We start from the raw sequence: 12,725 nt of genomic DNA, 5'->3' as shown, positions 1-12,725 counted from the left end.
TGTGGAAAGAATCCCTAATAACCAGGGCTTGACCACACTGCCCCATCGGTTTGGCGACTGTGTGTTATGAACCACAGATTGAAAGATATGGAAGTGTATTTAGAACTAGGCTAAGTATATGAAATTGGGATTGTCCTGGAAATCCTGTGATGGGTAATCTCGATTCCTTGGCCCTCTGCTTAACGTGCCATGTCTTCCTTAAGCCTTGCCCAAATTATCTCACCTGGTCTGAGCCCTCTACTGATTTTGACCCTTGTCCCTCTGAATCAGACTCCCTCTTATCCCAGCTAGCTGTTATGACCATCTGAAAATATCACTGTCCCTGGTACATAGTAAGGGCCCAGCGACTATGGGATATTATGACAGACTAATGGATGGTCAGATGGGTGAGAACCAGTGTGGTTTAGGGGAGTGTGCACTGGGTTTGGCCCCAGACAGACACATGGATTTGAATCGTGATTCCTGTGCTTATTTAATGTGTATACTTGGATAACTCATGTTATCTCGTTGAGCCTCAGTTTATTCATTTGTAAAATTGACTAGTACCTCATTGCAAGTGGTTATAAGGATCTGGAGTAGTAAATGTAAAGTGCTCAACCCACCGTGGCTGCTTTATTATGATTATTGATCTTTACCTTTTGAGGGAAGTAAACAAAATAACATCCTCATTCGAGGAAACGGGGGCACATTTTCTACACAGGTACCTTCCTTGCTTCCTCCCTAATCTTTAGTTTGTTTCCCAAGGAAGCTGGCTTTAAAAAGAAAACTGCACCCCACCCCCCAAAAAAGAAAAGAAAACTGCCTTCCCATCCTGCCCCCCACCAAGCTCATGCCTCTACACCACAGGACCTCTAGATTCAACACAGGCCAGTTCCTTTGGTAGGGCCTCCCCGCTTTCCCGACCGCCTGTAGACCAACCAGTAGACTGAATGATCCATAGCTCATTTGACTTTCCAGCAAACCTCCTGACCTGTGACCTCTTTGCTTTCTCCCCTCATCGAGGTGTGCTCTGGGTTGAGAATAGGTCAACTCTTTGTCTTTTCCTTGGGACACAGTGACCCTATGCTTGCATGTGGGGGGTAGAGGGGAGGAGGAGTCGGAGGAGCTTCTTCTGAAGCTCCACATTGTGTGGGGACGACCTGGAGCTGGGATCACTGCCCTTCTTGCTTCACCAACTCCAGCTGCTCGCCAGCCGCCTTTGACACGCGCCTCGCCCAGCTTAGGCCTCAGCTCACACCACAGGTTTCCTCCCTCTTTCCTAAACAATGTGATGATCCAAAGCCCCTCCGGCCACTGAGAGCAGAAAGCCAATTGATGTAACTGTCCTCCTGTGCATTGTGACGCCCCACTGTCCTGAAAGCAGGAGCTCATCAAGGTCCACGTGAGCCAACTTCCTACGTGTGCTCCCACATCTAATCTAATTACAAACCTGATCGGAAAGTTAAAACTCGCCTGGTGGGGGCTGTTGCTCCAAAGGGAGTTCTGTGAGTCCCAGGAGCTGCTTCTTAGGGACCACCCTCCCGTTCTTTTCCTCAGCTTTGTTTGGGAACTGCCTAGTGGAGGGCAGGAAGGGCCTAGTGCTCAGGAGAGGAAGATGGAAGTTTTCCACAGCTAAGCTGCCTGCAGCCCAGTTCGGACCCTCAGGTGGGGGAAGGCTGGGCAGGGCTGAGACAGTTGCATTCCACCTTTCTCCCCCATCTCTCACCAAATAAAATAATTATTTCATTTATTCATTCTTCATTTTTTCGTGCAGTCATTCAGAAATCATCTGTTGACCACTTATTGGGATCCAGGCACTGGGCAAGGAGCTGTGAAAGAAGGTTGAGACATGGCTCTTGCCCCGTGATCTACTGGGAAAGGCAAGTAAAAGTAGACAGGCAATAACGACATAACATGGTGAGGGCCACCTTCCACAGGAGTAAGTACTGGATTCTGTGCAAAGAGGGAGGGTGTGGACCCGGGCTGGGAGTCGGAGAAGCCTCAGTTGAGTTGGTGACTATGTCACTGAGGAGCCCTAAAGGTGAATGAGCACTAACCAGTTGAACCAGTAGGAGGGGCCTGCGTGATGGCCTTTGGTGTACTTCGGGGAGTTAATTGTTTTCACTGGGTCCTTAATTCTTCAGCCCCCAAAATCACTAGATCAGCATGGGAATTAGAGTTCTGCAATTGAGAGACTCCCTGAAGGAATAAATTTTTAGAACAGATGGTCAAGTTCAATTAATGAATAATAGTAGGTGGCAGGGAATCAACCCCTTTTTAAAAATCATCTATTCATGTTGCTGCACGTGTATCCAGCCTGTTGCTTCTGACTGCTGCATCATGTTTCATAGCATGTGTCTACTACATTTAACTTACCTGTTCCCCCAGTGATGGACACTTGATTGCCTCAACTCCCCACTGCCACAAAATACGTGGTGAACATCTCCCATGTTGCCCTCTATAGACCTGTGTAAGAATCTCTCTGAGATACATATCCTCACGAGCAAAGTGCTGGGTCATAGGGTAAGGTACTTTAACATGACAAATATTACAAGATTGGCTTCCAGAATGGCTGCTCCAGTCTGTCCCCTGGCAGTGCATGAAGAATCTGAGATCCGCATGTCTTCACCAACACTGGGCATTTTTCAGCGTTCTCACTTTTTGCCAGTGTGTTAACTTGAAGTTCTATCTCATTTTTTTAAATTAATTAATTAATTTACAGTAAGTCCTTGTTGGTTATCTCTTTTAAATATAGCAGTGTGTACATGTCAGTCCCAAATTCCCAATAAAATGCTATCTCATTTTTAAAAATTTTCCTTTCTCTAATCACACACAAGCTTGAGGATCTCTTCATATACTTAATCATCTTGTTTGTTTGTTTGTTTCCTCCTCTGGGCATTGACTGTTCATATCCTTGCCTCATTTTTCTGTTGGGCTTCCTGATCCTAGCCTTGTTGCTAAAAACTTGAGTTGAGGCAAAGTGCTTCTACAGACTGTTAGCTACCTGGGAGTCAACACAGGGAAGTGAGAGGCAATGTAGCAGAGTGATAAGGACATGGGCTTGGTAGCCAGACTGCCCTGGTTTGAATCCCACGTCTGCTCCTTACAGCTGAGTGACCTTGGACAAGTTACTTATCCCTCAGTTTCTGTTTAACCTCCTTCATAGGGTTGTTGTGAAGATTAGATGTTAGTATATATAAAGTATTTAAAATAGTGCCTAGCATGTAGGAGGTATATACAAATGCTAGCTCTTATTATTAGACTGCTATCTTCCTCCTACTTAGCCCTACTGTACCCTTGAGAGAATAGATACTTGTATCAGCAGGCAGTAAAATAAGCAGAAAGAAAACAGCTCTCAGCCTAGGCTCAGAGCTCACCACTCCTACTCACATGTGTAACTCTTACCAAGGTCTCGGGCTCTGGACCTGCATTCTGCTCCCTATCTAAGGCCAATCTTTAAGACCTGACCATTTCTGATTAGCCAGATTTCCAGGCCTGCAGTGCCCCCCATCCCTGGCCTGGCTAGCTCGGCCCTATTGCTGCTTCTCTGCCAACCTGTCAGCTGGATACTATCCCTCACAACCTTCACCTTCAGTATTCACAAAGCCCGGTCTTTTTGGTGAGTCAGCTCACTTGGGCAGAGATAAGACCAGAGTAGATTCTGATGGACACACAGGAAGGCAAGTACTGCTACCAGAGCCAAGTCACTAAAGGCCAACTCTAAACCCCCATCCTCCTGGGCTGTAGACATTCTCTGACTCTCCAGATTAGTATTGGAAGTAGGGTATCTGGAGATTATCTCTAGCTTTTGAGGTTGATACTGACATTGGTAGGCATATCTTTCCACAGACCACCAGAGGCCAAGTCCTGAGGTGGCTGGGAGAATTGCTGATGTTTGTAAGCCTTTGTCCGGTGAGAACCTCTGGAGTAGTCAGCATAGTTCCTTTGAGTGTGTTATAGAAAAACATAAGTGAGTGGGATGGTGTACTCTGTCCCCTTTAACCCAGCTATTAAGACCATGAAGGCCTAGCCCATACACTTCACTGCCCATTTAGCACCAGCTACTCCAATTTAAGATAGTGATACCTAAACCCAAACCTCCCAAGTGATAGCCAGTATGCCAATGCCAGAACAGCGGGGCGGCTCTAGTTTTCCTTTGGTGGATCACCTCGGATAGCAGTACCTGCCTCCCTTTGTGCCGTCAGATCCTGTAGTCCCCTTGTCAGCCAGGTGGGCCAACTCACCATCTTGTGTACGTAACCTTCTCCCAGATACAGTTCTGAATTGGGGGATTTGTTTCTGCTTCAGCAAAAAGTGTCAAAGAGGCAGAAATCTCTTCATTTGCGAAGTCTCCTCACTGCTGCCCCTGGTGTCTGCTTCTTTTGCCTTGTCTTGACCTCTGATACCAGTGTGTTTCTTCGTTTCTGGTTGCTTACTTGTTTTGTGGTCTGCTGTTTCCCTCTGCCTCTAGTCCTTGACATCTGACCTGGCTTTTTACTCTCTGCCTCACGTCTCTGCTGCCTGGTCTCTGGCCCTTGGCTCTGTTTTGACTATGAACTTCTTGACACTCCCTGGGCCTGGCCTGCTGCTAAGCCTGTTCTCACGAGCCTTGCCTTAGCTTTCTCTTACCTGGCTAGCCTCCTACTCTGTTTCTACCCTCCTACATCCCATTGGTCCACGAAGTTCTTTTCATCATCAGAGCTAACCATAGTCATGTAGTCCTTTAGCCTGATCTGGGCTGGCTTCTCCAAAAAGGGCCTGATCCCTGTGGAACTCTGGGTTAGATGCTTTTTAAGTATGAGATAGCTCTTGGGCAAAAAAAGCTTACTAGCTATCTGGTAAGGTGTTTGGTGCCACTCGGCCTGAGCAGCCACAGTTCCTTTAGTCCTAGGTATACCCCACAGTGGGGCTGCTGCCTTTTGAGTTAATTAAAAGTGAAAGGAGTCTTCTCCAGGATTGCAGAATGAGTCACTAGCTTGGATGCTCACCCTCTTTGTCCTCCAAGTTTGTGAAGTGAATTGCCCATTCCTTTTGATTGGGTTAGCAGCCCCAGGGCTTAGCCTAGTCACTTTCCTCTCCCCATCCTGCCAGACCACTGTCTGCCCTTTGGGGCGAAGGGCAGCATACTTGGTTGCTTGGACACGTCTTGCAGCCTGCAAATTGGACAGATGGAATCAATACTCAGGAACCTGGAGAGGCCCAGGTAGCACAGTTAGTGACACTAGCTGCCTGGAGGGACAGCTTGCCATGGGAGGGGGTGTGATTGAATGGTGATTGGACACAGCAGCTGAGGATTAACCAAATTATGTCCCTTTGAGTTTAGATCGACAAACCCTTCTCACTTAGATTTTAAAACAAGCCAACTTGTGCAGAATACAGAAGAGCTGCCTTATTTTTTTAACATCTTTATTGGAGTATAATTGCTTTACAATGGTGTGTTAGTTTCTGCTGTATCACAAAGTGAATCAGCTTTACGTATACATATATCCCCACATCCCCTCCCTCTTGCGTCTCCCTCCCACCCTCCCTGTCCCACCCCTCTAGGTGGTCACAAAGCACTGAGCTGATCTCCCTGTGCCATGCAGCTGCTTCCCACTAGCTATCTATTTTACATTTGGTAGTGTATATATGTCCATGCCACTCTCTCACTTCGTCCCAGCTTACCCTTCCCCCTCCCCGTGTCCTCAAGTCCATTCTCTATGTCTGCGTCTTTATTCCTGTCCTGCCCCTAGGTTCTTCAGAACCTTTTTTTTTTTTTTAGATTCCATATGTATGTGTTAGCATACAGTATTTGTTTTTCTCTTTCTGACTTACTTCACTCTGTATGACAGACTCTAGATCCATCCACGTCACTACAAATAACTCAATTTCATTTCTTTTTATGGCTGAGTAATATTCCATTGTATATATGTGCCACATCTTCTTTATCCATTCATCTGTCAATGGACTTTTAGGTTGCTTCCATGTCCTGGCTATTGTAAATAGTGCTGCAATGAACATTTTGGTACATGACTAGAAGAGCTGCCTTCTTTTTTTTTTTTTTTTGCGGTATGCCGGCCTCTCACTGTTGTGGCCTCTCCCGTTGCGGAGCACAGGCTCCGAACATGCAGGCTCAGTGGCCACGGCTCACAGGCCCAGCCGCTCCACGGCATGTGGGATCTTCCCAGACCAGGGCACGAACCCACATCCCCTGCATCGGCAGGCGGACTCTCAACCACTGCGCCACCAGGGAAGCCCAAGAGCTGCCTTCTTAACACAGGGCTATGCCAGCATGAGTCCTGGGGGTGATTAGGTATATATCTAGAGCCCACTTCAGCCCAGATTTGTGTTATTATCACTAAGATTATATGGACACAGAGAAGAGAGCTCATATTTGTGGATCTCCTTTGATGTGCCAGGCACTGTGGTTTTACATACTTATAACCTACAAGGGAGGCATCATTATCTGTTATTCCAGTAAGGAAATGGAGTCCCAGAGGTATAGTAACTTGTCCAAGATCACAGTCAGTAAATGATAGAGCTTTGATTTGAACCCACGTCTCCCTATACTTGTTATAAAATTTCATGCTGTCTTACCAATTTGTGTCTTAGTTCAAACTTCTCTTGACTTTCCCACAGCCCAGCTATGGGGTCAGGTACATAGTAATGATAACTAATGTTCTTTGAGCACTTATTATATGTCAGGCACTGTACAAGCACATTACATACACTAACAGAGTCATATGAGCTAGATACTCCTCCTTTTTTTTTTTTTTTAATTTGGGGGTGCTGCATACCATAACCTTCTTTAGGAGTATCACAGTACTCATTAGCATTTATGTATGTATGTATGTATTTATTTACTTGGGCAGGCTGCGTTGGGTCTCCGTTGCTGCGCACGGGCTTTCTCTAGTTGCAGCAAGTGGGAGCTACCCTTTGTTGCGGCACGTGGTCTTCTCATTGCAGTGGCTTCTCTTGTTACGGAGCACAGGCTCCAGGCGTGCGGGCTTCTGTAGTTGTGGCTTGCAGGCTCCAGAGCACGGGCTCAGTAGTTGTGGTGCACGGGCCCAGTTGCTCCATGGCATGTGGGATCTTCCTGGACCAGGGCTTGAACCCGTGTCCCCTACACTGGCAGGCGGGTTCTCAACCACTGCGCCACCAGGGAAATCTGAGCTACATACTCTTAATATCCCTGATAATTATGATTGCAAAATGATTTTCTAATTTCATCATTTGTTCTACATTTATTATTTGTCATTCTACAATAAAGAAGAGCTTTCCCGTCTCTCCCATTGACTTATTCATTTATTTTCAATACGGACTCTTGGAATCTTAGTGTACCCAATGGGTGATAATCCATTAATGTCTTTATTCATGTTGATGTTCATATTGTCTCCGATTTTAAAGCCAGCGTTCTTAACCTCTGTACCATACTACATCCCTTTCTATCAGATATTTTTCTCACTGCCTGCAGGTAGTTGCCCATCTCTAACAGCCTTTTTGAACCCTCTTTTAATCTTCTGGCAAGCAGGAAGACTAATGCCAGTCTTAATCCAAATTATGTGTAAACTATGAGCAAATAGTCTCCAAGTGAAAACCTGACAGACTCTGCTGTGAGTTAAATATCTGAGTTTTAGACATTGATTTTAGGTGCTTAGAGACCCTTCTTATTTCTCTTTGGGATCATAATTCATATCCTAGATAAATTACCTGTAAAAGGTAATTCTTAAGATCCTTTTAGGTAAGGGGAATAGGCACAGGAGGCTCACTTGACCATGTTAGATCAGATGTAGAAGAACCCCATCTATGTGGGAGATAGATTCTCGTTCTTTGACTTACCTATGAGGACTGTGTGTTTGTGTGCATGGGAGTTATTGAAATTCATTCATCCGTTCAGCAAATAATTGGGCAGGTCCTGTGCCTGTTGAAGGTTATGAAACTCAAACCAGTTGATACAGGGAAAACCAGCAATAGTGCTGGCTACAGATATTGAAAAACTAACAAAGGAGAGAAACTAAAATTGTAGGTTGGCTTTTTAATATTTATGATAGAGTGATTTTTAAATTTTTATTTATTTTTATTTTTGGCTGGGCCACAAGGCTTCCAGAATCTTAGTTCCCCAGCCAGGGATTGAACCCGGGCCCTGACAGTGAAAGTGCCAAGTCCTAACCACTGGACCACCAGCGAATTCCCTAGAGTAATTTTTTTTAATGCTTGCCATTTATGTCTTCAAAAGCATTAATAGTTTTGAAGGCCAGTGAGCAAAAGATGAACATGCTAAGAGAAAAATAGGCAAAGGACATTATGCCTGAAAATAAAAACAAAATTGATAATTGTGATTCATGAAAAAGGAAACACAACTGATTGCTAAACATTTTTTTTAAGTCCAGCCTCACTAGTAATCAAGGAAATGCAAGTTGAAACAACAGTGTGATTCCATTTTCTGTGTCCAGATTAACACTTAATGAAAAAGCTTTGGTGAAAGAAAGGCACAGCGGTTGCTCTCATCCTTCTTCCTTTGATAGTAAAAATAAAAATCGGTACAATCTTTCTGAAAGGTAATTTAGTAACATTTATCAAAATCCTTAAAAATGCTTATACTTTTGATCTAGAAATTCATCTGTTAGGAATTTATGCAAAGGAAATAGAGATTGTTATTGAAATATTAAGAATAATCTAATTGTTTTACCATTGGGGATTAGCTAAATATAGACTAGCCTTTTAGTAGAATACTGTGCAGTCATTAAAAACAATGTGATAGACAGATATTTAAGACATGGAAGGGGGGTGAGGTATGTGTGTGTTTAGGGAGAGTTTATATATGATCCAATTTTTGGTAAATAAAAATGTGCATACATTGAAAAAAATGGAAAGATGTTATATATTCTAAAACTTTTTTCTTTTTGATTAGCTATATCTTCTGAGTTTTTTTAATAGTGAACACGAACCTTTTTTTATTAGGGAAAAAAAAGGAAAGTATTAGCAGGAACATTACATGATAGAAGGGAAGCTAACATATATGGAGTATTCCTGAGTCAGGCACTGTACTTGGTGCTATATAAATTCACCTAATTTAACCTCACTGTGGAGGCTCCTGCCTCTTGTCCTACTCCCTCCAGTTCATTCTCACACAGCTATAGGAGTGATTCTTCTAATAGCAAAGATTTGGAAGGAAACACACCAAACTATAAATAGTGGTTAGTCTTAGAATTTAGATTAAGGAGATGGCTATAAGGGAAGACTTTCATTTTTCAATTTAATATTTCTATATGATTTGTATTTTTTTAATGTATATATCTTGAAGTGGGGAGGAAAAGCATGTGTTGCCACGTCACTTCCCTTTTACTCCCTTCAGTGGCTTATCTCATTCCCCACTTTTCTTCCCCTTACACCCTCTACTCCAATTCTACCTTTTTTTTTTTTTTAGTTTTATTTTTTTTGGCTGCATTGGGTCTTCGTTGCTGCGCGTGGGCTTTCTCTAGTTGCGGCGAGCAGGGAGCTACTCTCTTTTGTTTTTTGGGTTTTTTTTTTTTTTGCGGTACGCGGGCCTCTCACCGCTGTGGCTTCTCCCGTCATGGAGCACAGGCTCCAGACGCGTGGGCTCAGCAGCCACTGCTCGCGGGCCCAGCTGCTCCGGCATGTGGGATCCTCCCGGACCGGGGCATGAACCCGCGCCCCCTGCATTGGCAGGCGGACTCCTATCCACTGTGCCACCAGGGAATTCCGTGGGGGCTACTCTTTATTGCGGTGCGCGGGCTTCTTATTGCAGTGGCTTCTCTTGTTGCAGAGCACAGGCTCTGGGCGCTCGGGCTCAGTAGTTGTGGCTCACGGGCTCTAGAGCACAGGCTCAGTAGTTTTGGCGCATGGGCTTAGTTGCTCCGTGGAATGTGGGATCTTCCTGGACCAGGGATGGAACCCGTGTCCCCTGCATCAGCAGGTGGATTCTTAACCACTGCACCACCAGGGAAATCCCCAATTCTGCTTTCTTCAGGTGAAGTTTCGTGCTCTTTTGCCTCCGATTTGTAAATGCATTGGGTCCTCCCACTTCACCAACCCAGATCTGGCTTCTCAGCCTTCCAAGTCTTTAACACCTTAAATACCACATCCTCTGGGAGGCCTTTCTTGATCCTCTCCCTTAGTTTCCCACCATACATGGTACTTCTCCCATCGTAGCCTTTATCACACTTCGCTGTAATTTTATGCTAATTTGTTGTCCTTCCCAGAAGAGACTGTAAGCTCCTTGAGGGCATGGACACTAGCACCTAGAACAGTGACTAGAACATAGTAAGCATTTGATAAGTAATTGATGAATAAACACTTCGTATTTTATTGTCTTGGACACTGAGCCTTAGAGAGGCGTTAGATAACGTGTCCAGAGCCTCTCAGCCAGTAAAGTTTCAGAGCCAACTTTCCTACCCTTGTCTTTGATGCTCGTAAAGTTCATGTTCTCTCCACTGTACCACTCACATGAGCAGAGGCAGATCCAGTCCCCAAACATGCCTCAGAATCTGAGTGTCTACTTCCTCAGCCTTTCCTGTTTTTGACACTTGGTGTCTTTTTGATTTCTTCCAGTGTGGTGCAGGTCCTGCTTGCAGCTGGTGCTGACCCAAACCTCGGGGATGATTTCAGCAGTGTTTACAAGACTGCCAAGGAGCAGGGAATCCATTCTTTAGAAGGTAAGTGTGGGCTACCCTGCTGTTCTGAGATCTCTCCTCCCTGTGGCTTCCAGGCAGCCGTGCTCTGTGCCAACTCTACCAGCAACTCAGGGTGAGAGCCTGCAAGTCCCTCATCCTCTAGGAACTCATAGAGAGCGCAGAAGGCTTGGAACAGATGCCCTTCACAGTCCCCTCTGGCTCTATAATTTATGTCACTTCAAGTCTTGGGGAATAAAATAGAGGCCCAATTTCATAACCGGGGTGGAGGGGTAGAAGAACCTTTTAACTGGTGTTCTCCCAAAAGTGCCTCAATCTGTGGAGTCTCAGATGAGTGGACAGTGGAGCAGGTTTCCATAAAATAATTAAGGCAACTGTGTGGAATGTGGATTTATTCTTCCTCTACTTTCTTCAGACTTACCCTGTCCCAGCCCTGCCCCAGAACTAGAAAGCAGCCTCACTGGTTTCCTCAGCCTCAGAAGTCCCTCAACTGTTTTTTTCCCCTCTTCTGTGTGAAATACAATCCTCTCTCTGGACTGGCCCCTCAACTTACTGAATGACCCAGGACAAAGAGTGGACCTTGTCTGTGCTTGTAAAATGGGGTGGTCATCAGTGCCTCCCTGGGGTGTTGTGTGCGTGGTTGCTTGGACTTCTCAGAGGAAGGAGGCGGTGTGCACCTACCAGGGCTTGGTCACGTGTCCGTTGAAGGGTACCTGGGCAAGTTAGTCCGTTATTGCCTCTGGTGAGTTTTTCAAAAGTAGGGTTGAGAAGAGGGTAGGTTGCTTTGACTGCAGACAGAGATGAATATTTTACGTTTGAGCTTTGCTTGTCCAGATTGGCTCTGCTGCCCGCCCATTATCCTGGATCACTCACAGAGGCTGAGATTCCCCTCCCTTTCCAGCAGCAGGGCAGATGAGCAGTGGCTACTTTAGGGTTGGCAGTAATGCCAGGACAGACAGCCTTGCTGATTGCCTAAGGGTCAGAACATTGACCTGAGGGAAGGTTCAGCAGAGGGAAGCAGTGTGCTCAGCCCTCAGAGCTGTCAGCAAGGCTACCAGACTGACGTGGGTGTGGTAGCCTAGGGCAGAGGTGTCATTGCTGCCCCAGCAAGGTTTCTCAAATCAGCAGCCTGAGAGAAATGTCAAGAGCATCAGAGCATTGCTACCCAGTTGCAGTGTGAAGTTGCCCTCCCCCTGCCTCTCCACCTCTCTGAACCTGCTCCTTTTATCAAGCTCGCTTGCTGTGACTAGATCCTCCATGGAACTTTTGCTGCAACCTGCCCTCAGCTGCTCTTTTGAATGTTCTCTAAATCTTGGCCCTTTATGTGGTTATTTGAACTCTGATCTGCTCATATGTCTTTTCTTTCCTCGTCAGCTGACAGTTCCATGTTCAGGCCTTGACCTATGCCTCCTTGGATTCCCCACTGAGCTGGGGGAATCATGTTCACTTTGTTTCCAACAGAGGAGAATTTCATGAGTACCAAACTTGCCCTATATTTGCAGCCTAATGTGTGGGGACTCACCTTATAGGCTGTCCTCTCCTCACTAAGACATAGCATTGCCACCCTCAGCTCTGTCTTCTGTTCAGGTGGTCTCACCAAAAAGCAAGGAGGAGCATTTGCTGAGAGGGCAGGGCCAGGTAGAAGGGAAGGGATTATTTGAGTGCCTTCTTATCTGTTCTTGGGATCCCAACAGGGTCCAGTAAGCATTTTTGATTTCACAGAATCTCAGAACTGTGAAGCCGTCTAATCCAACCTCTGCTGTCACACCAGTCCCCACCCGTGCCTTTCACGTTTTGTACCTTTGTGTTCTAATAGTTCAGCTTTCCAGGTTGATCCTCATATTCAACATTCTAGATCAGTGGTCAGCAAACTTCTTCTGAAAAGTGCCAGATAGTAAACATTTTAAGCCTTGTGGGCCAGTTGGTCTTAGCTGTGACTACTCAGCTTGGCCACTGTAGCGCAGAACACAATACACAAATGAGAGTGTGTGGATGTGTTCCAGTAAAACTTTATTTACAAATATTGGCAGCAGGCTGGATTTGGCCCATAGGCTGCAGTTTGCCAACCATGTTTTAGATATTTCCTTTTTTCTTTCTTTCCTTCCTTTCTTCTTC

At 45.5% G+C, this 12,725-nt stretch overlaps 1 protein-coding gene across 2 annotated transcripts in view; it reads left to right on the top strand.

Moving 5' to 3' along the window:
- The window catches only part of CLPB (ClpB family mitochondrial disaggregase), a 163,197-nt gene that overhangs the window by 45,704 nt on the left and 104,768 nt on the right, over nt 1-12,725 (top strand). For both annotated transcript variants that reach the window (XM_060303638.1, XM_030831115.2), the window contains exon 4: nt 10,531-10,634. In XM_060303638.1, the coding sequence (XP_060159621.1) occupies nt 10,531-10,634 (104 nt within the window). The remainder of the gene's footprint in view (nt 1-10,530; nt 10,635-12,725) is intronic.

This window comes from Globicephala melas, chromosome 8, assembly GCF_963455315.2.
Source record: "Globicephala melas chromosome 8, mGloMel1.2, whole genome shotgun sequence".
Taxonomy (NCBI): Eukaryota; Metazoa; Chordata; class Mammalia; order Artiodactyla; family Delphinidae; genus Globicephala; species Globicephala melas.
This window is presented reverse-complemented; position numbering and strand designations above follow the sequence as displayed.